Source organism: Acanthaster planci, linkage group LG04, assembly GCF_054643075.1.
Source record: "Acanthaster planci isolate LZ-2023a linkage group LG04, COTS_SCS, whole genome shotgun sequence".
Lineage (NCBI taxonomy): Eukaryota > Metazoa > Echinodermata > Asteroidea > Valvatida > Acanthasteridae > Acanthaster > Acanthaster planci.
Window position 1 is genome coordinate 16,058,094 of NC_141780.1, and position 22,174 is coordinate 16,080,267.

The following is a 22,174-nucleotide window of genomic DNA, read 5'->3' on the forward strand; positions in this document are numbered from 1 at the left end:
TCCCCCGCGCACATGTAAGCACATACTTGCATCTGTTATTACCTTTTGGCCTGATTTGCGGGCAGCAAGTCAGCCAGGGACACATTTTATTTTTGACTAGTACAAAATAGAAAAACAAATGTGTGAATGCTGTCGTGATCAACTATAGCCGTCATCTGGAGAGACGCGTTGGCACCACACTGACACGCAACTTACACGCAGATGGACATATAACCAAAAATCGCGTCAAAACAACTTATGCAGTATTGTCAAGTTCATTGTATAAAAAATTGGGGGACGCACAGAATGTTAGATGAACTGGAACTGAGAGTACAAAATTCCGTGCGGTTGTCAAACGGAAGGGGCGTGCCTAGCGAGCAAATGGCTATGAGTCAAGTTGAACTGGAAGCGGCTGTGCATTTTGGCAAATCACAGTTACAACCAGTCGGTCCAAAAATGATTGAACGCACACGTACGACGTTCGCGCGAGCATGGCAAAAAAAGCGGTGGCGACTTCTTATTCTGTTGGCCAGATCGCTCAATCGATACTTTGATTCGAAGTGATGCTTGAGCTCGAAACGACATTTGAAAGAAACAATCCACGTATTCAAATCCTTAAGAGTAAACAGCAAATCAAAACCCAGCTCAGCCCCCCCCCCAAGGGATTGTCCATCATTCCCTACCGACTTAAATTGGAGGGATAAACACTATCAAATTGCAGTCCTTCTGCTTTTGTCAAATCAAAGGCATGTCTTCTCAATGCGATATTTTCAGCAACTGAAGTTATGCTCCGGGCCGTTGCATCCAGGCGGGTGCTTCCTGAAGGAAAATGAAGACCGTGAAGATGAGGTGCATGCGGGAATAATGAGGATGGTGACAGATGGGCGAATGTCAGGGTGGAGATGGGTAAAATGAGTCAAAATAGAAACAAGTAAGAGGTGACCTCATCTGACCTTCGTCCATTAGACTGGCCCCTAAATCTAAAAGGTAAGGGTGGCATCCACACGCACTGAGGGGGAGCGGGTTAGTGTATTAGCGTAGCGGTTCTTTCTCACTTTGCACCAATGAGGCTCGGGTTCGAGTCCCGGCTTGGCCCAGGCTTTAAGTGCAATTTTGGTTTCCAGTCCATACTTGCTCTCGCAGGTTTTCTCCGGGGTACTCCGGTTTCCTCCTGCCTCTAAAAGTGGACCTTCTTCCAAACTCCTTAATGTGAGGCTGATTAATAAAGGTTATGAATAAATGTATAGCTATTGGCAAAAATAGCCTGAGTAGCTGAAAGAGCCATTGAAAACACAAAAAAAAAACAAAGCAGCAACAATACCCGCCCTTGTCTGCCTCATCCTTTAGGCCTACATGCTAATTAAAAACAAAATTTATTTGCTCAGACATGTAACTAGGGTTGGATTTGTAGAATTGGAGCGAAAGGCTTTGAGCGTGATATTTCAGGACGTCTGGATGCCGAATTGTAACAAGTGTAGCCTTGGGATAAGTACTCATGCGTGCACGGTCTAGTTGGCGAGAGGATACGTGACAGAGAAGTAGACATGGTGTGCCGCAGACTTCCCAGACAATAGAGGAAACAGGTTCCGATCTGTGATGGCTGCGGGTAAAGAAGCTCTCGAGACCGCGACTTCACAAGTTGTCACAGGGAAATTCCTGCCAAAGGCCAGCTCGAAAGACCCTGAGGTGTTCACATTATGCACGACTTTCAGTGTTTCAATCCGACCGCTCGTTTGGTGTCGTCCATCACTGGATTTGAAGTCAAACAGTCAGGTGTCAACGGGGCAGCTTAGGCAGTAGTCGCGGGGGGGGGGTTAAAGAGCGTGGGATTTCTGCAGGGTTGGCCTTCCATTTATATCATTTATTCATGTCGAAATGTGAGCGCCAGCCTGGCATGGGCGTAAATCCGGAGGGGGGGTGGGTATAATGAGTCATCCCCCTCACACACACACGGGTTTTTGCGGAGAGCAAAACATTAAAGTGGATTTGAAGAATTTTTCATACTTTCAACGACTAAACTGCATTCAGTATCACTTAAAAAAAAGGGAAAACAATTTTAAAAACCATTAATGTGCCGCCCATACAGATATACCAATACCATAATCATCATGAACAACGACCTCTATATGGTCATTGGCCCTGGACATTTTTTAATAATGAAAGAAAGGTGATTTGGGGGTTCTATTTCATTTCCCTCCCTCCCAAAGCGTATAAACCCCCCAAAATTACTGTAGCCCCACCCAAGAAAGGTTAGCAGCCCTGCAAACAAGTTTAGCTCCCACCCATGGTTCTGGATCCGCCCTTAGCTCATGCACACCGAAGTCGAGTGTTTCGCTTATTAATAAAGCATTCAGCACAAATTACAAAATGCCTTCTTTTTTTCTAGACTGTTCAGAATCAAGTCCGGACGTTTGGCAAAATATCAATGCACAGCACAGGCTACCTCTGCCTTACATGAAGGTGTACTAGGGTACCAGTGTGCTGTGATGTCATGAGGGCAGGCTACCTTGCACTGCTGTGGCTTATTCATGTAGCTGGGAGTGTGCAGGTTAAACCTGAACTTTAATTAATCAATAAACGTCAGGGGATAATCAGGTCCGGAAACCGTTGTACTCCTGCCTTCGGTTTGTTGGGGGTGGGAGAGGATCCCCTCCAGGTAAGGTCGGACTACCTCATTTTTTGGTCATGCTATTAAACAAAAACTCCTTGAAATGGGTCAACAGCCTTCAGTAATATTATCATCCCAGTGTACTTGCCAGAGGCCGAGGGGAGCTCAGTTGGGAGCGATGTAGCCTGAGGGAGCCATTGTCTTATGGCAGTCATCCGATAAACTCTGCGCACGAGGATCAGTCTCTTTTGTTCTCAGAAGACTAGTGGTGTTCCCTTACTTTTTTTTCCATCTGAACTTTGAAACCTGCCACTCTTCGTCCGGTTTACGGATAATTGGGCATATGCAGCGGAAGAGCACTAACAGCACTACTTCACACACTCAAATTATAACTGAGGTACTGTAAATAATACTACGCATATACAGAGCCCTTTGGGATATGTCATGAGCCAATAAGCTCGTATGACATCATTGCAAGTTGAATGGACACCCTCTTGAACGTTTATAGACCTCTACACTAATGAATTCATAATTTGCACGCATGCGCACAAATGGCCTTGGCGGCAACAAGTGTGTGTGGGCCATTGAAAATGTACAGGGGTGTGACTTCGATGATCATTTTCTCTCAGGTTTTCTGACTTTGTTTATTTTTTTTCTGGAGAAAATCTCATGAAATCGTTTTCGCTATTAGTTTCTAATTTAAGTGGAATTTTTAATTCTCTGTAAAAAGATTTTAAAATCGTAATTTTGCCTGTGCGCGCAAGGTCGTCGTTTATTAGTATGGCCCCTTCCATCATAAGTAGTATAAACTACATCGTTAGTGTTCTTGGAGCCAACTTGTGCATTTATAAAAACCTGTGGTGTTTGCAGAGGGCGCGGTTACCGTTTTCTTTCATTTCTGTCCCCTGTGTTTGCATAGTACATGCTCAAGGTGGTAGGCCTTGATTTTTTTGCTGTTCTTTTTCATGCATTCTTTCTAACTTTGTATTTTCATTAATTTGGAATTATCTCCAGGAAATAAATAACATTAACGTCAGCCACAACAACGTTTCAGCTCCTTTTGCTCTTATTCTGATCCTTCTGATAATTATTTGTGAATCTATTCTAAGATGCACTACATCAATCATTATTACGAAAAGTAACACTTTAATTTTCAAGAAAACAAAATGGGTACTCGTTCATGACAACGTCAAATGCCTTGACGTTCACCTTGATTACATTATATTGCACAGCGTCGACGAAAAACGTATTGTTTGATTACAAGATTTGGATATCGCTTTTGAAGTTTTCTCATAATAAATTGCGCACGCCAAGTCAGTCGCGACAAGTAGACTGGATTCACGTCTACTATACATGGGCATAGCGCCACCTCTCACGTTGCTATCAACATCGACCAATGATACAAAGCAACAGGGGGCGCCATTGTGAAATTACAAGTGTAGCATCAGTGGCCCTTCATGTTTGCAACAACTGCAGGGTAGGGTGGCGGAACGACGAACTACTCACAAAAATTAAATTAGCGGTTGACAGTTGGAAGTGCTTGATATGAACATTGATAGGGAGCCAACGTTTGTTCACGGAATCTCACATTAAAGGCGCCTTTCCACACGGTACGATTTTTGGATGCGTTGTGTACACGATGCGTTCACACGTTAGAATTTGACGGACACAAACATCGACCCATTGACATAACACACGTGTGCATTGCGTTCAGCCGTCAAAATCGCCCCAGGAGCGATTTTGGCGGATACGCATCGCTTGGCGCAAGTGTTGACGCGCATATGGACAGGCACCTTAAGTCCCACACAATTAAACTTATATTAACTGTTAATTTGCGCGACTGTAAATCATTTCCCAAGAGAACGTTTAACAAACGCATTTACTTGCGACATCCTATGACAGATCTATGACGCTTGTGTATTTGCCTGGAAGAGAAACCTGACAAAAGTCGACACAATAACCGTCATTTTCTCTTTTTATCATAGCCTTTTCTATTCGAAGGTATTCGTGTAGAACAAAAGTGTAAAGAACCACTCACACTGTATCTACTGAAGTGGAATCCCTTTTTAAAGAAAATTCTTTTGAGATTTGTTTGCCGCGGTTTGGGTTCCATAATTTCTTCATGTATTGTTTCCGTATCATTCAAAATTTGAGGACGTATCCCAAATCATGTAAAGATATCTTTACTCCTTTCACTAATGTAATAAATTACATACTATTTATACAAACTATTTCTCAAGAAAGTGACACGTTTTTTATTATGATATTTATTATACACAAGATGAAAGGAATAAACATGGAAACCTGAATTTACAATCTCAGGATCTTTCTGACAATTTTCAATGCGTGTGTTGTTCTAGCAACAGACCTTTTTCCAGTGATGTCGCGATCGTGCTCAGCTGGACCTATGATGTGTTGTGATGGTAAGATATTGGGCGGAGAGAGCCCCCCCCACCTGTGTGTTGGTCATTGTTAGATCGGAATCTTAGGAATTCTTACCAGACTTCTAGGGGGATGTGTTAGGTAACAATAGTCTAGAGTGTGTACATGTATAGTGATTGGACACGTGGGGGGTATACCCATCGGCCCCATATCGTGCACGGTATCAACTTCAGCAGTGCCCTGGAAGCCGACTGTCCCCAGGCACAAGGCTTACCTTCAACCTTTAACACCTCGGTGAAAAGATTTTGGGTCTGTCACTGAGCTTCGGATGTTGGAATGCCTCCTTCACCAATGCGTATAGTCATTCAGGACCACCACTGTCTAACTGGAGATAGGCCTATTCAAACGATTTACGGGTACGTATTTCGCAGCAACTTCTCAAAAAGATGGTATGGCACCAAGCCCCGATACATCGCCCTAGCAAACGTCAGGATAGAACCGAGGACCGGGAAGCCGGAAGGCAAAACAAGCCCACCAGAATCGTGCGAGTGTCCACGAACCCCATTAGGTGCTGAAGAACGGCCATGTTTGAGGAATCGATTCTACACTACAAGCATGGAACCAATTCCAACAATTTTATTTCAACACAGATCTCTTTCCTTTTTCAATATTCAAATAAAGCCGTAAAGTCAACACACTCTATAATAAAGTTCGATCAGCCTTAATCAAATTCGCAGGGCATGGGCATATAATTGTACTGTGCACGTAATACAGCTCAGTCACCATGACATGTTTTGACCGTCAGCCATCGCGCGAACTGCGTTTGCCTTCGGGCTCCACTAAGCATTATCTTTTACCTTTGCCCTACAGCAGAAAATTAACAGATACGTCCACAAAAGGCTGCTAAAAACCTAACACAATTGAGCTGCGATGCAAAGCAAGTACATGTATAATAGCGTGAAGTATGGTAGCAAGTTTAAAGGAACCAGGAAATAGACATATTTTATAAATTTTACTAAAACCCTTGAAATTGCATCTTTGGGTTTCATTTAACCTGATTTTAAATTTTCGTTATGCACTATTAACCCATATTTTGATGCTTTCTTGTTTTATGCTAATGCTATTTGCATATTCATTGCAGAACTATGATGTCATCTAAGGCACTGAATCTCAATGTTGCACTGATTTGTGCACAGAAAATTTCTAGATTTTTTAACCACTGCTATGGCAGATTTCATTTTCTTTGGCAATTTATTGCTGTTTTTAAGTAAATGGCAATAATCCAGCGAAAATCTTTTTCACAAAATGTTCCCAGATAGCAAATTTGGGGTTCAAAATTTGAACATGGAAACATGCAACCTGAACCACGTCTTCCTGGATTTAAATCAAAGCAAAAACGCCCTCACTTGTCCAAAATGCTTGGTCAATTTTTAATGTTTGAAAAAGTGCACCGTTCAGTTCACGTAACTCAAAAAAGATGTCAAACAGTCTTCATACATGGAAGAAGAGTACAGAGATACACAAAAAGAGATTCTAAGAAAAATTCATTTCCTGGATCCTATAATGCCGTGTGGAGTGAGTGACGAATATGCTCTTCAGAATAGTGACTGTTCTACATTACCTAGTTTTTAGAACCAACGATTGTGAAATGACTTCTTGTAAAATAACTTCCTTTGCTAAAGATGGAGGTCCTAAGGCTTGACACTTTGTTTTAGGACGGGTGGGGGAGCTATTGCAGATCCCTGCAAGAACTATTTTTTCAGTGTCATTTTGGTCATAAGTCACACTTTCAAGAACATTAAAAATTTCCAGAAAGTCAACATTTTGCTCCTGGATTAATGCTCTCCGGAGTTCTTTTAGATGAGAGTTTTACAGTGTTTATATGTAAGTATATGCGGATCTCATTCAAAATTCAAATTATCTTTTTACATGTCTTGAGCCATGAGGAATATAAACCTGGCCGTTCGAAATGGAATTTACAGGACCACAGTCTGATTTTCCTGAAGGTTTGCGAGTTCATAGTAAGTAGTTCCGGTAAAAAAAAGTACAGTTCCATTCCGACGAATGAAATGGGAGTAGGAATAGTTCTATTTTTTTTCTGAGAGACCTCATCCAGTTTTTCTCTTTAGCACCAACTTCCCCAGCGATAACGCAATTTTTGCATTTTTTATTTATCTATTTTTTATATTTATGAGTGAAGTTCAGACGCACCATTTCTATTCTATTCCAGGTATAAAAATAATGCCACGTTTCATTCTAAAAATCTCCCGTGTACTTCTGCTGTAAAAAAGACAGGTAAAATATTACAAAAGTATGTGGACATTTTTTAGAAGACCAAACAGAGTTGTATTTGTGTTCCCTGGTATATGCAGAAACCCAAACGATTACAAAATCATCTCTGCACGCAGACGTACAATAATTGACCGATTGCACCCACTTCATCACGTGACATGTAGTGGGTAAAATATGAACAAAAATGGCATTCTCCCATAGCAAAGTACTGTTTACCAAAAAATAAAACCTATTGCCAGTACAGTACCCAGCACGTCAGTTGACCCATCATTGTACCGGCCAATCGGACTTTAAGTAAATAGCATATGTAACACACTTTGCTGTTGGAGCCTGAACACTATGTTTATAAACAGTACAGGTCACGTGCAGACAGGTCATGTGCAGACTTAGCAGGTGCAATCGATCTGATGAGGACACTTTTGCCCTCTTTCTCAGAAATAACGCCTCAGTAGTCTCAACCTGGCCAGCTTATTGTATCCACTTTGAGTAAAAGCACACCTCATCGGTTAAAAAGAGCCATGTTGGTCGGGAGTTTTCATTTTGCTGGTAGCAACGTGACCGTTAAGCTTGCATTTCATAGTCGTTGGTGAACCAGCGAAGTTCAGTTGCTACCAAAGGAGCATCCGTTACTGTGAAAATTGCCCCCTCTCTTGGTCCAGCTCGAGACTCATGTGTTCTTTTGTTCTTCTTGTTTTTGTTTTGTTTTAATTTCGCTTGTCACCTGATCAATCACTTTTCGTGACGCTAAAAAGGAACAATTCGCTACGGTTTTTGACCACATTGCTTTATAACGCCAGCAGGAAAACCTGCCTTGTGACAAACAGAAGGGGGGGGGGTGTAGTCAGGCTAGCTTTTATCCTGTATTACCCTCGATAAAGCAAAATGGAAGGTGCCCATAACGCAGCTCCTATCACATGCTCAAGCATGGCAGTCCTCTAAAGATCGTGGGATGGCGCACGTGTCGAACGGAAACGGGGCTCGCATTAAGCCTCTCTTTCCCTTCAGCGTCAGCGGAGGAGAGTCATCGGGTTTCTTGAAGGTGAACTGATGCACGAAGAAGCTGAAGAAGAGAAAGAGCTCCATCTTGGCCAGGTGCTCGCCGATGCAGCTACGCCTGCCTTAAAAAGCAAGAATCAAAAATTGCCAATTAAATAATCTAAGGCAGATCAGAGGGACAGAGGTGTGGACCCAAGTCCTTTGTCATCTCTAAAGTCTCGGTGGGGTTAGTTATCTTGCGTGCATGTCCACGCATTACATTCGTGCATTTTATCCTGCCAATAAAATCTCACGTGGGGATCAAGAAAACATTTTGCTTTCATTTTTTTTCGTTATAAATAAGTCAGCATACCTCGTGAAGTTCGAAAGAGCGCTGGGCACATTATTTTATATAAGCATTGCCTTTAGTGTAGGTTCAGGAATAGATGGCACCGTTAACTTAAGACTTGCTTACCGGTGCTGAACGGGATCAGTTGTTCGACCTTAACAGCCTCTCCCCTCTCGTTCAGAAATCGCTCGGGTTTGAACTGTTCAGGTTCACGCCAAACTTTTGGGTCTCGAAACAGCATCCACAGGTTCGATATAACGAATGCACCCTTGGGGATCAAGAAACCTTGGATATTGGTGTCCGAAGCTGCAGAATGCGGGACGCCCAGAGGAACGATGTTGGCCAGGCGCTGGACCTCCCAGATAACCGCTCGGGTGAAGTTCAGCTTAGGAACGTCGGCCATCATGGGAAGCCGGTTGCGACCGACCACGTCGTCGATCTCGGCCTGGACCCGACTCTGGACGTCAGGGTGCAGCATCATGTGCAGAATACACCACTCAAGAGTTGTGGCTGTAGTCTCAGAACCAGCTGCAAAGAGACCGAAAATTGTGCCGACTATGTTACGTTCACCCAGACGACTGTATATGTATTTAGAGGCGTAAGGTTTCTCCCGAGCTGGATAGTTTCCGTCTCCATATCTTCCCTGATTGTGCTGGATTTCCATTAGGTAAGCGTCGGTGAAATCCTTCAAGTTTTCGGCGTTGAAAGTTTTGCGGTGGTCGTCGATAACACCCTTTATAAACGTGAGAATGGCTTCAAAATTTGAGACAGCTTCAGCAATAGGAAGAAAAGGAAGATGGCGCGCAGCAGGGATGCACGCGGCCACACCTCCGGCTCCCATCAGCTTAACATTTCGGTTGAGTAAATCCAGAAGATGGGTAAACTCCTGGTCGGTGTACTCATATCGCGTGCCAAAGATAATGGAACAGATGACGTTAGACACCGCGTTACCAAGTAACGGCTTAGGGTTGAAGGGTTTGCCCTGGTAGGCCGCCATTTCTTTCATTAGTTCCTTGGCCTCGGTGCCGATCTGCTCCTCAAAGGTTGTCTTCCCCACCCCAAAGCTCCGCAGCACAGTCAGGCAAAACCGACGCAGTTCCATCCAAACTTCGCCCGAGGATGCGGCGACACCTTGCAACAAGAATTCACAGATAAATACAGGAGAGCTGAAAATCAAAGCACAGGCATCTCATCTTGTTTGTATATTGGCAGTAGCAAAAATACACGGCACGCTCAACAGTTATGTCAATTTCAACATTTGTAAGCGCTTTGTTTTTTGTACACCTACGTCCTATGAAAGAAGTTTGATGATGTTGATGATTCAGACAAAATATAGTAAATTCTGTTTAAAAAGGTTCATGTTTAATTTAAAACACCAGATGATTAAATGCCATGAATTATTCAGTTGTACCTATATATTCTGGTGATTCTAGATGAGGAGAAATGCTCCATTTCACCACTGAATACCCTTTATCTATTAGATGACTGGAAATAGCTCGCCGACTGTCCAGATTGCAGGAAGTTATTTAGGCCTATGTCTGTAAGGAAGTCTCTTCCAACATTTATGTTAAGTACACCACTTCAAAACATTTGAGTAATTACACCGATATAGGATTGCTTCAAATTCCACTTGAATCTGCTCGTCATTGTGGGTCAGGTCATTTCAGACAAAAAAATTCAGCAAGCTTGAGTCATAGTAAAACGTGTTCAATGTTCCACCGAACATTAAATCATGAATTAGATATCTACTTAATTAATCTAGTTCGAAAGAATAATATTATATGGGCAAACCGTTATATATAATATTATATGTGCATGGATACAAGTGTCTCATTGACCATTAACTTTCAAGTACAAATAATTCTATATCTGTCAACGTCAGAGAAAGAAACAATTCTCAGAATCTTGATTTCTATATTAAGTATTCAGTTAACCGACTTAGCATTTTGATGACATTGGCTTGCGTGGCAATCAGCAGTATTTACCTGACTTTGAGCTGCCGGTAACTCTGGAAATAGCATTAGTGCAAGTTCACACACATTGCGCAAAAAACCGTTAAGATCTGATCTACCGGATGCATTCGAATTTTTTAAGAGAGTTGTGCATTTATGAAATTGGCTGTTATGCTTGTGTGGCCTAAGGATGACGGTAAATTTGATAATCCCTGATGAGGTCATCATGAGGTCACACAAGCAAATATTGGGATTAGGAAGGATGCTCTTGCAAAGAGTCGGTTTGGTACGCTGTTCCTGATTGACGAACAAATTATGGAGCATCGCCGCCTATTCAGGAAAAAAAACCATAACCTAAGAAGAGGAGCAAAGAACCCACACCGAAAAAAGAAGTGATCGGATCTGATCGGTTTCGATGAGGTCTGCCGTTCACCTACGCTCACCTTCCATCTTTAACACTTCAGTGAAGAGACTTTTGGGTCTGTCGCTGAGCTGGGGATGTTGGAATGCCTCCTTCACCGATGCATAGTCATTCAGGACCACCACTGTCTTGTTGAAGATATTCACACGAAACACGGGCCCGTAATTCGTGGCATATTTCTCAAAGAGATGGTGTGGCTCCAAGCCCTTCCACATCGCCCAGGCTATGGCTGGGATAGATCCGAGGACTGGGAAGCCCCATGGACCGGGAGGCAGGTTCTTTGACCGGCCCAGCAACCAACGCAACACCAGGAGGCAAAATAACCCCACCAAAATCGTGCGAATGTCCAGGAACCCCACGACGTGCTGAAGAACAGCCATGTTGGAGAAATTCGTCGTTATATAGTGTAGAAATGAACGGGGCTGGATTTCAACATGCTCTGTGCGCTCAAATGTTTTCCTTCCACCAAACGTACTACGAAGCACAAAGCAATTTCCCAGGCAGAAGTAGTACATTCAAACTAGACAACGGTATTCCATTTTGGACTCAACAAGCGTGATCTATGACCGCTTCCCCCTTTGTGGCTGCTGTCAAGCGCGCAGCTCTTGAAATACTTGTCATTCACATGTAAACTAATCACGACCTTTTCTCCCTTGGCACCCACGAAGGCATTAAGGGGCCGTAAATATAATGCACTTGTAGAGTTGGTGGTTACAAACTGGTCAACAACGAATGCTTACAGCGTACACAAACGAGACGCATTATTGGTCCTTCCCCTTCATTCCAGTCAGTGTTGGATCTGTCCATAAACACCGAACTGGGATGGGGAAGAACAGAGACAAAGATTTGATGGACCTGTTTATAAACCAAAGGAAATGATTTTGGTAATACAAGTTTCTCTTAAATTAATGGTGTATCACATTTTTGTCTCCATCTGTCTTTTCACATTTATGGTACACTTTTCCCAACACTTACTTGATATATGCGTCACATACCGACATAGAATTGCACGCACTTGATTTCTGTGAAACCTATTCGTGGATATTTCTACAGCTTTTGTTTACCCAACTGTTGGCACATGAGGCAGAGAATATCAATTTTGTCACCTTGCTTTGCTTTCTCAATGCTTCACAGTTGATTGAAGAAGGACATTGAAAACATCGAACAGGAATATTTTACTAGATCTGGTTCCATGTACCAGATCCACAGAAGTCGATTTCTCCAGCATGACCGTTCTTCAGCATCTACTCACGATTCTGGTGGGGTTGTTTTGTCCTCTGGTGTTGCGTTGGTTTCCCGGCCAGCCCAGGAGCCTGCCTCCGGGGCCCCTTGGGCTTCCCAGTCCTCGGTTCTATCCCGACCATAACCTGAAGGGCGATGTGTCGGGGCTTAGCCGCACCATCTTCTGGAGACGTATGTCGCCAAATATGGGCCCGTGTTTAGTCTGAATACCTTCAACGAGACAGTGATGGTCCCGAATGATTGTACATTGTGACTCTTGAGGGGTGCAGAAATACGGTATTTTCATTTTTGAGCTAGGCCTGTGAGTGCTTGGGCCTTTACCCGTGCTTTCAATGGGCCTCTGTACATAGGTTATTTACATTTCAAGATTCAAATGGATGAAGGGCACTTATAGGGGAACGGACCTCCGCCGGGGGAACGACGACCCCCCCCCCCGTAGTTACGCTACTGGTCTCACATCAAATTCAGAACATAAGAAAGTAAAACTAAAACTCTAGTTCAGTTGCAATTTGCATAAAGTATGTACTTTAGTAATCGGTATAAGCGCGTACTTTTTAAAATCATCCGTAAATGTACACTTGGGAAATGAACTCACAAAAAGTCTTTGCGTGTGTGTCAGAATACATGGGATTTAATATACTTCATAGGATTTCGTATTCAAACAAATTTCTTAACCCTATTCCATTTCTGTGTACACAAATGAATGTCAAAATAACCAGTATTTCGACGACGGCAATCCTTGAAAATACCGGTGTTGGAGCTCAGGTGAATTATCCTGTGGAAAGCTGAAAACTTAATGTTTCCCCCAAATTTCTGCAACCGTTACTTCAACAACAGGAAAACATGAGACACTATAATGTCATGCATTTCCTTTGATCACAATGATCACGAAAAGGACAAATGGGTGGTTGAATTACAAAGAAACATGAAAAGACGCCATCAAATTCCCATCGTAGAGAGGTGAATACCTTGACTGTTATTCTCTGGCGATGGACAGTAGTGGAGTTTTAATCTGAACAGCATGCAAACGCGCAACCGGGAAAGAATATTCTTTGTTACTATTCTTATTACATGTTGCAGCATATATTGCCACGTACTGCAGTCTTTATACATCTCAAAATTGAAAGGGCTAAATGATTTATTTCCAGGCGTAATTCAAAGTAATATGTATTCATTCCAAACTAAATTTTCCCTTTATACACCTTCACCCTTTAAAAATTAATGGCAAACAAGATCGTCGATCGACAGCTGCAGAGAAGTTTACGTAAGTTGTACTTTTATAAGTCTGTGGTGACCTGTGCCGATGTACGTTTTGAACTCTACAGTGGCCTTGAATAAAAGTCCAAGGGATACCGCAAATTTCTCACCAAATTGAAGTTTCACTGTACAACGTTTCACTTTACCGAGCCTCCTGGCTATATTTATGTATCAACGATAAAAAGCCCAACGACAAATGAGCAATGAAAACCCACAAAACGTCGAAGGGCAAAATGTTTGTGCTTTCTGGATGTTTTCTTTCAGCACACCATTTTGATTCCGCTTGACAAAAAAAATTTGAAAACCATCTATTACTTCCGGGAGAATATCTTCACATTTCACCTTTGGGACGTTGTTAGGCCAACAGCATTGGTAATCAATGAGTATTTATACTTAGCATAGTTTACAAATTCATGATATACCCAATTAATGATATTCAATATCAAGACCAAAGCACCAAGATTTCTTAAATAAACAGAGGAAACTATAAAATAAGGTCTGATTTTGATGAAGAATTTTCCTAAATTCCTTAATTGAGATCGTTGCCCAAACACGTTCCATGATGTAAGGTAGTGTAAAGCTAAGCTTGTTCATCACCAACCGAAAGGTGCCTATTAATGGCTGCCCTTAAAAAAAATCTCGAAAAATATCTCAGACACGTGGGATGGCGCACGTCTCAAACGGCAGCGGAGCATGCGTTATGCCACCCTTGCCCTTGAGCAACAGCGTCAGCGGAGGAGAGTTGTCGGGTTTCTTGAAGGTGAACTGATGCATGAAGAAGCTGAAGAAGAGAAAGAGCTCCATCTTGGCCAGGTGCTCGCCGATGCAGCTACGCCTACCTGAAAGTCAAAATTACAACAGACAGAAAATGAAAACAACACATTTTTTACTGGAAGGAATTTAAAGGAGGGAATTCCTAGAACAAACAGCACAATATTATTTCGAAAGCATAGGCCTACCCCCGAACAGGTGTACAGCCGCAAATTTAAATGCAAACGAAACCTGTCGTTTTTTCCGGCTATTTTAGGCTTCATATTTAAAAAATTTAAACGATGTTTAAAAGTATAGGTTTGTCCTTAGATATCAAACCAGTTTGCTCACCGATGCTGAACGATATCAACTTTTCCGATCTCGCCGCCTCGCCTTTTTCGTTCAGAAATCGCTCAGGTTTGAATAGTTCGGGCTCAGGCCAAACCTTCGGATCTCGAAATATAGTCCACAAATTCGACATGACGAATGCACCCTTCGGGATCAAGAAATCTCGAATATTGGTGTCTGAAGCGGCACAATGGATCACGCCCAGAGGAACGATGTTGGCCAGGCGCTGGACCTCCCAGATAACCGCTCGGGTGAAGTTCAGCTCCGGAACATCGGCCATTCTGGGCAGCCGGTTGCGACCGACCACGTCGTCGATCTCCGCCTGGACCCGACTCTGGACGTCAGGGCGCAACATCATGTACAGAAGACTCCATTGCAGGGTTGTGGCCGTAGTCTCTGAGCCAGCCGCAAAGAGACTAAAGATGGTCCCGGCGATATTTCGTTCACCCAGATGACTGTATTTGGAAGATTTGAATTCTCCTCCGTCTGGCTGTGTCCCATTTTGGTGTTTTGCTCGATTGTATTGGATTTCCATGAGGTACGCGTCAGTGAAATCCTTCAAGTCGTTTTCGTCAAAGGTTTTACGGTGGGCGTCGATGACAGTCTTGAGAAATGTGAACAAGGTTTCCAAATTTGAGATTAAACCTGCAGTGGGAAGAAAAGGAAGCCTGCGCATTGCAGGAAAGAAAGCGGTTATGCCCCCGGCTCCTATCAGCTTGACACTTTGATTAATTAATTCCAAAAGACTGGCAAACTCCTCGTCGCTGTACTCGTAGCGCTTGCCAAATATGACAGTGCAGATGACGTTTGATACCGCCTTGCCAAGTAACGGCTTAGGGTTGAAGGGCTTGCCCTGGTAGGCGGCCATTTCTTTCATTAGTTCCTTGGCCTCAATTCCGATCTGCTCCTCGAATCTTGTTTTCCCGACCCCAAAGCTCCGGAGCACAGTCAGGCAGAACCGACGCAGCTCCATCCAAACTTCGCCAGAAGATGAAGCGACCCCTTCGAAAAAGAATTGCAGCATTACATGAAAAACATGAACCACACACGGAAAAATATCTCTGGTATTCCCGGTATTGCGTGTGCGCTTTGAGATAAAAATGGTCTGGTTTCGTTAAAGACTTACAAGGAAGATATAACAGTTTGAATCCACGAACTGTCTTCACTGAAACTTCAATTACTCTATGTAGTGGCTTCAGATATGTTGTGGAACAATTTCTTAGTGATTGTTGCCTATATTAATATATGGATCTCACCTTCCACTTTTAACACCTCGGTGAAGACATTTTTTGGTCTGTCACTGAGCTGCGGATGTTGGAATGCCTCCTTCACCAATGCGTAGTCATTCAGGACCACCACTGTCTTGTTGAAGATATTCAAACGATATACGGGTCCGTAATTCGCGGCATATTTCTCAAAAAGATGGTGTGGCTCCAAGCCCCGACACGCCGCCCAGGCAATAGCTGGGATAGAACCGAGGACCGGGAAGCCCCAGGGACCAGGAGGCAGGTTCTTCTGACGGCCGAACAACCAGCGAAACACCAGAAGGCAGAACAAACCCACCAGAATCGTGCGAACGTCCAGGCACCCTATGACGTGCGGGAGAACGGCCATGTTGGAGACACTGATCCCGTGTAGTCTACACACGATAAACCTTTTTCGGTTTGTTTGTTTTTTAATGTCCTTGTGCAGGCAACTGTTTCCTAGTTCAGTATGGGCAAAGCAAGACTTGTTCTCTGTCAGTTGACCTCTCTACCTACCACAGAAGCTGTTGAAATAGGCTGCGCGTCAAACCCAAAAATAGCATTGTGACAGCACCGACGATACATTGGTTTTATTTAGTTGTTGGGATCGACACGCTCCCACCGAATAAATGAATAGGAATTTACCACTTTTGAGTAACAAGCGTAACAAAGAGACTGACACAATGTAATTTAGGAGTCATTTCTGAAAATACTGACATTTGACCTCAGGAATAACCTAAGATCCGTCACATAATAATTCCAAACACTTTGAAACGTTGGAAGTATATTACTATTTATTCTGATCATTCAAAATGACCATTTTTCTTGGTAATGTATAATCTTTTGATATTAAGGAAACGGCCAAGGTCATGGAAATTATATATTACTGTATAGAAATCATCATAAATAGGATAAAGCTCACATTGTATTCAGAAACTGAACACTATTAAAAGGATTATATCAATGGAAAAGAGTGCCACAATGTATGTCGACATTGGCAAAATATTGAATTCCGTCTCTTGTCACCTTTAACTCTTGAATGGAGCAGGAACAAACGGGCCTGTTTCATACAGATCTGAATCGGGATCAGTGACCCCAGAGCTGGTTCGCGCCATCCATCGCCGATCGCGATCTGGAGCCTCTTGAAACGAACAGACCCTGTGTGTCAAAGGTGTCGGCGTGAACCTGTGCTTCCAATGGGCCTCTTATCGGCTACTTTGCACGCGACTAAATCCACAGGCGACGATTGAGTGAAAATATTGCTAAATTGGTACATGCGGTAATCAGCGGTGCACTATAGGATTTGTCGGCGGGGTAGGTTTTACCCCCAACATTTATCATGATGCTCAAGCCGCAATACTTTGGTGGTGCCGCGCAACTGGGGTGTTCAGAGCAAGTATTCTTCGGGGGTTGGGTTAGATCGTGTAGGCTCCGAATCACGGGTGGCGTAACTATAAAAGGAGATATTTCGGGGAGGACAAAGGTCTAGTGCATACACATTTTTGGGTGGCAGCGAAATTCGATGGCATGTGACCTTTACAGTAGACTGTGTACATTTCAAAGATTTCAAAGGGGAGAGGGTTGCCAGCTAAGGGACATATGGGCCTCCGCTGGGGGGGGGGCTGTTCATTCCATTCTCCCTGTCTCCTCCCCCCCCCTTATAGCCGCGCCACTGGTCTCACACCAAATTCCGAGCCCCAGGAAGTACGAATTGGAATTTTAGTTCAAAATATTGACATTTGCATAATTGTATATTTGAGCTGGTTATGCGTGTATGTTTGAAAAGTCACCCAGAAAATACGATCAGGGAAATGTGGGCTATTGCCAACCACATCTGTGTCAGGGTAGGATTCCATAAGTTTTGAAGGATTTCGTCTTGGTAAACTTTTTTCCACTCGTTTCCCTGCACACATTAAACTTTCAACTTTTTAAACCAAGTTTTTCGACGGCTTTTCTTGAAACTTAATAATCTTTTGTGCTATTTTTAAGAACTTCGTAAAAGAAGTTTAACAAACATACGATAATTAATAGCTCAACACGGTGTTTGGCTTAAAACGGTTTCCTGCAACCGCTAATTTTACCAAAGGAACAAGTCGAAAGATGGAACACTGAAATGACAGTCATTTCCTCGAATCAGACAAACGGTTGGCGAAATAAAGAACAAAATACGAACATGACCCAATCAAATACCGTAGTGGAAAGAGAAGCAACTTGGCTATCGTTATTCTCTCACCGTGGACTGTCGTGGATCATTAGCATAATGCAAAAATAAGTATGTAAATGACGAATAATTTACATCTTAGGCTTTACTTTAGCACGTCGTCTTTGCTGAAAGGCTCTTTACGACCTCAGTCAATATTTTGCGGTTTGATAAAAAGCGAATTAGCCAATATACACTATACACGTTTCACTAATATACTCAAATGAAAAAGGGGGAATTTTAGAGAGAAACGTGAAAAAAGTTGATCACAAAAGGATCACACCAAATGCACTTATTATTCACTACTCCTTGCTTCGCGTATCGTTTCTGAACATGCAGTGGGAAGAGAATATACTTAATAATCAAGTGTTACTTCTGGAAGAGATGCTGGATACAAATAACCTCCGGGGATGAGGTTGAAGGTACACATCAGGCACGTAAGACGGCGCAAGTGTCGAACGGCAGCGGGGACCGCGTTACGCCACCCCTGCCCTTGAGGGACAGCGACAGCGGAGGAGAGTTGTCGGGTTTCTTGAAGGTGAACTGATGCATGAAGAAGCTGAAGAAGAGAAAGAGCTCCATCTTGGCCAGGTGCTCGCCGATGCAGCTACGCCTGCCTAACAAGTCGAAATTTTAACAGAGAGAAGCAGGGTAAAACGTTGACTTCCTGCATGACATAATTTTCGGGGTGGTGGAGGGATGCAACAGACAGTAACTCTCCAAAATTATATTGACGAATACCTCGGGCAGCCTCCCTGTTTAACAACGTGCATTTGATAATGCCTGCGGAGAAGTGATAATGCCTGCTGCGTAAATCACGCGCTGGCACATGGATACGAGAGAGATTACTCGATTCTGATTGGTCAGGAGTCTCTATAAACGCGTCACGTCCATACAAGGAGATTGTTTTGGACGTCATTGATTACAATATGCACTAGGAATATACCATAAAATGGACGAGGGTGTTCAGGAGAATGAAAGTAAAATTTTGGAACAAATTCGTTTGGAATTTATGCCCTCGCCTGTGGCTCGAGCATAAGTCACGTCCATTCTCCTGAGTCGGTCTTGAACGACCAATTCTATTTGTTCCCTTATTAGTAAGACCATAAGACGTAACGACAATACAAATTCGAAAATCATACCCAAAACAGGTGTATAAAACAACAACTCCTAGGTTATAAAACTTGTAGTTTTTTGTAGGCATGTGCCGTACCTACGGGTTTCAGCAATCTGGATATAGTGGGCATTATTTTTGCACCAGTAAGTAAAGATTTAAAGTTGGATTTTTGTCCTGCCCGACGTGTATTTTAACACTGTATGCTCAGTGTATGCCCCCGAAGGCTTGTGAAAAAACCACAAGCGTACTCGGGTGGGACTCAAACCCACGACCTCCAGCTTACTAGTGCAGACGTTTTAACCACTCGACTACCAAGCTTGCTGGTGTCGGCTGGTTGATTCCAACCAGATGTAACAGCTTGTGAAGAAACCACAAGCGTACTCGCAGGAGGTCATGGGTTCGAGCCCCGCCTGAGTACGCTTGTTTTTTTCACAAGCCTTTGGGGGCATTCACTGAGCATACAGTGTTAAAATACATGTCGGGCAGGGCAAAAATCCAAAAATTAATTTGCATCTTTCCGGCGCAAATCTTGCCATCCTTGGATTAGTTACTCGTGATACCCGCTGCTACATCCGCTTCGAACCAGGCAGCCGACACCAGCAAGCCAAAATTAATTTAAATTCATCCTTGAAAAAGCAAAGATTTTATGGTAAAACAAAAAAAGGAAAGTATCGCCTTTGGTCTTGTCTTTTCCTTGGAAACATTATTAAAAATCAGGTACATGGTGCTTCATACCGAGGTAGTTTTTTTTTTAATTCAAAAGTCTTCTTTCGTGTGTGTGACTTCAAATCAGGTAATAACCAAAGTTTTCTTACCAATGCTGAACGGAATTAACTCTTCGGCCCTCGTGGCTTCTCCTTTTACGTTCAGAAATCGCTCGGGTATGAACTGCTCAGGATCAGGCCAAACCTTAGGGTCTCGAAACATCTTCCAAAAGTTGGACATAAGGACGGAACCCTTTGGGATTAAGAAACCTCGCAAAATGATATCTGAAGCAGCACAGTGCGGGACACCCAAGGGAACGATGTTAGCCAGGCGCTGGACCTCCCAGATAACCGCTCGGGTGAAGTTCAGCTCCGGAACGTCGGCCATTCTGGGCAGCCTGTAGCGACCGACTACGTCGTCGATCTCAGCCTGGACCCGAGTCTGGACGTCAGGGTGCAACATCATGTACAAAATACACCACTGAAGGGTGGTCGCCGTAGTCTCAGAGCCAGCCGCAAAGAGATTGGAAATTGTTCCAACTATGTTACGTTCGCTCAGATGACTGTATTTGGAAGTTTTGGGTTTTCCATCTTCTGGGTGTCCTCTTCCTGTATTTCTTGCTTGATTGTGTCTTATCTCCATCAGGAATGCGTCAGTGAAATCTTTCAGGTTATCGGCATCGAAAGTTTTGCGATGGGAGTCAATGATATTCTTAATAAATGACCGACTGACTTTCAAGTTTAAAAACAGCTCAGAAGTAGGAAAAAAGGGAAGATGACGCATACTAGGAAAGATAAGGGTTATGCCTCCACCTCCGGCCAGCTTAAGGTTACGGCTAAGCAAATCAAGAAGATGGGCAAACTCCCGGTCAGTGTATGCATAGCGCTTACCAAAGATGACGGAGCAGATGACGTTAGCCACCGCGTTGCCAAGGAGTGGTTTGGGGTTAAAGGGCTCGCCCTTGAAGGCGGCCATTTCTTTCATGAGTTCCTCGGCCTCAATACCGATCTGCTCCTCGAAGCTCGTTTTTCCGACCCCGAAGCTCCGGAGTACAGTCAGGCAGAATCGACGCAGCTCCATCCAAACTTCGCCCGAGGAGAAGACGACCCCTTTAAACAGAATATACAGAAAGGAAAGAATACAGCATTGTACAGGAATCGTGACAATGCAAAAGTGGAAGACATCGTTAAATAATTTCATCTATCCATCTTTGTTTCAATAAAAATAAGAATTTGAAATGAACTGAAGTTTGTTCTTATAAATTATATTTCTTTTCAGCTAGGAGATATTCCTAAAGTTTGTTAATTCGAAATATGTATTGTCAATATATTCCTATAAATTTGTATTCTAAGAAATATCTAATTTCTAATTTTGTTATTTTTTTTACAAATTGATCCTTTCGATTTTCAAGAAACACATTTTTTTGTTAACACGAATAAACATCTCATGAAAATGATTCGTTTGTACAAATAGAAATTTTTTTCGAAATCTAGACGTTTTGAGGATGAACTGATAATGTCACTCTCGAAGGAGCAAACTTTGGGGGAAAAATCTCGTACAAAAGGAGTTGTTTAAAACGTAGGCCTGTCTCATAAAAATGGACTTCGAAAAGACACATATATAATCACGTTTTGAAAACATGGCGCCACGGGGCTTTCTTATGGAACTTCTCATGTTGTGTGTAGTGCCATACAGGCATCAAACGTATCGCTACTGGAATGTCATGATTATGAACTAACTTTAGCAATTGTTTGTAAAGTGGCTGTCTTCTGAAGAGTCTCACCTTCTGTCTTGGTTACCTCAGTGATGACATTTTTTGGTCTGTCACTGAGCTGTGGATGTTGGAATGCTTCCTTCACCAATGCGTATTCATTCAGGACCACCACTCTCTTGTTGAAGATATTCAGACAAAACACAGGCCCGTACTTGGCAGCATACTCCTCAAAAAGATGGTGTGGCTCCAAGCCCCGACACATAGCCCAGGCAATGGCAGGGATAGAACCGAGGACTGGGAAGCCCCAGGGGCCGGGAGGCAGGTTCTTTGGCCGGCTGATCAACCAACGCAACACCAGAAGGAAAAACAACCCTAACAGAACCATGCGAACGTCTAGGAAATCCATTACTTGTTGAAGAACAGCCATGTTGGAGACAGAAATAGCTAACATGTAACAACTAGGCCTATTCCCGTAGAGTGGAGCAAGATCCTCTAAAAACTTCTCTGTTCGATGTTTCAAAGTCCTCTCCTCCTATCAACTGCTTTTAAGCTCTAACACTATAGCAGCAAAGCAAGGTAATCATTGTGACACTGGGCCTTTGACCTCTGCTTTCCAGTTGCACATACAGTGGTAATGGG

General features: G+C 43.1%; 3 protein-coding genes across 3 annotated transcripts; all 3 read right to left on the reverse strand.

Annotated features, from left to right (window-relative positions):
* Nucleotides 1–5,577: 5,577 nt before the first annotated feature.
* LOC110974114 (cytochrome P450 2J4-like) lies at nt 5,578–12,186 on the reverse strand. The gene is made up of 3 exons (XM_022225487.2): nt 10,981–12,186; nt 8,712–9,716; nt 5,578–8,379 (listed from the first exon to the last, which is right to left on the reverse strand). The coding sequence occupies exons 1-3, from the start codon at nt 11,471–11,473 to the stop codon at nt 8,180–8,182; spliced, it is 1,698 nt and encodes a 565-aa protein (XP_022081179.2). The 5' UTR covers nt 11,474–12,186; the 3' UTR covers nt 5,578–8,179.
* A 625-nt stretch (nt 12,187–12,811) lies between these two features.
* On the reverse strand, nt 12,812–16,443 carry LOC110974100 (cytochrome P450 2J4-like). The gene is made up of 3 exons (XM_087136153.1): nt 15,812–16,443; nt 14,559–15,557; nt 12,812–14,296 (listed from the first exon to the last, which is right to left on the reverse strand). The coding sequence occupies exons 1-3, from the start codon at nt 16,167–16,169 to the stop codon at nt 14,109–14,111; spliced, it is 1,545 nt and encodes a 514-aa protein (XP_086992279.1). The 5' UTR covers nt 16,170–16,443; the 3' UTR covers nt 12,812–14,108.
* Nucleotides 16,444–16,575: 132 nt separating this feature from the next.
* On the reverse strand, nt 16,576–22,096 carry LOC110974099 (cytochrome P450 2J4-like). Its single transcript, XM_022225461.2, has 3 exons — nt 21,605–22,096; nt 19,932–20,930; nt 16,576–18,616 (listed from the first exon to the last, which is right to left on the reverse strand). Exons 1-3 carry the CDS (start codon nt 21,984–21,986, stop codon nt 18,429–18,431), a joined length of 1,569 nt encoding a protein of 522 aa, XP_022081153.2. The 5' UTR covers nt 21,987–22,096; the 3' UTR covers nt 16,576–18,428.
* Between the last annotated feature and the right edge of the window lie 78 nt (nt 22,097–22,174).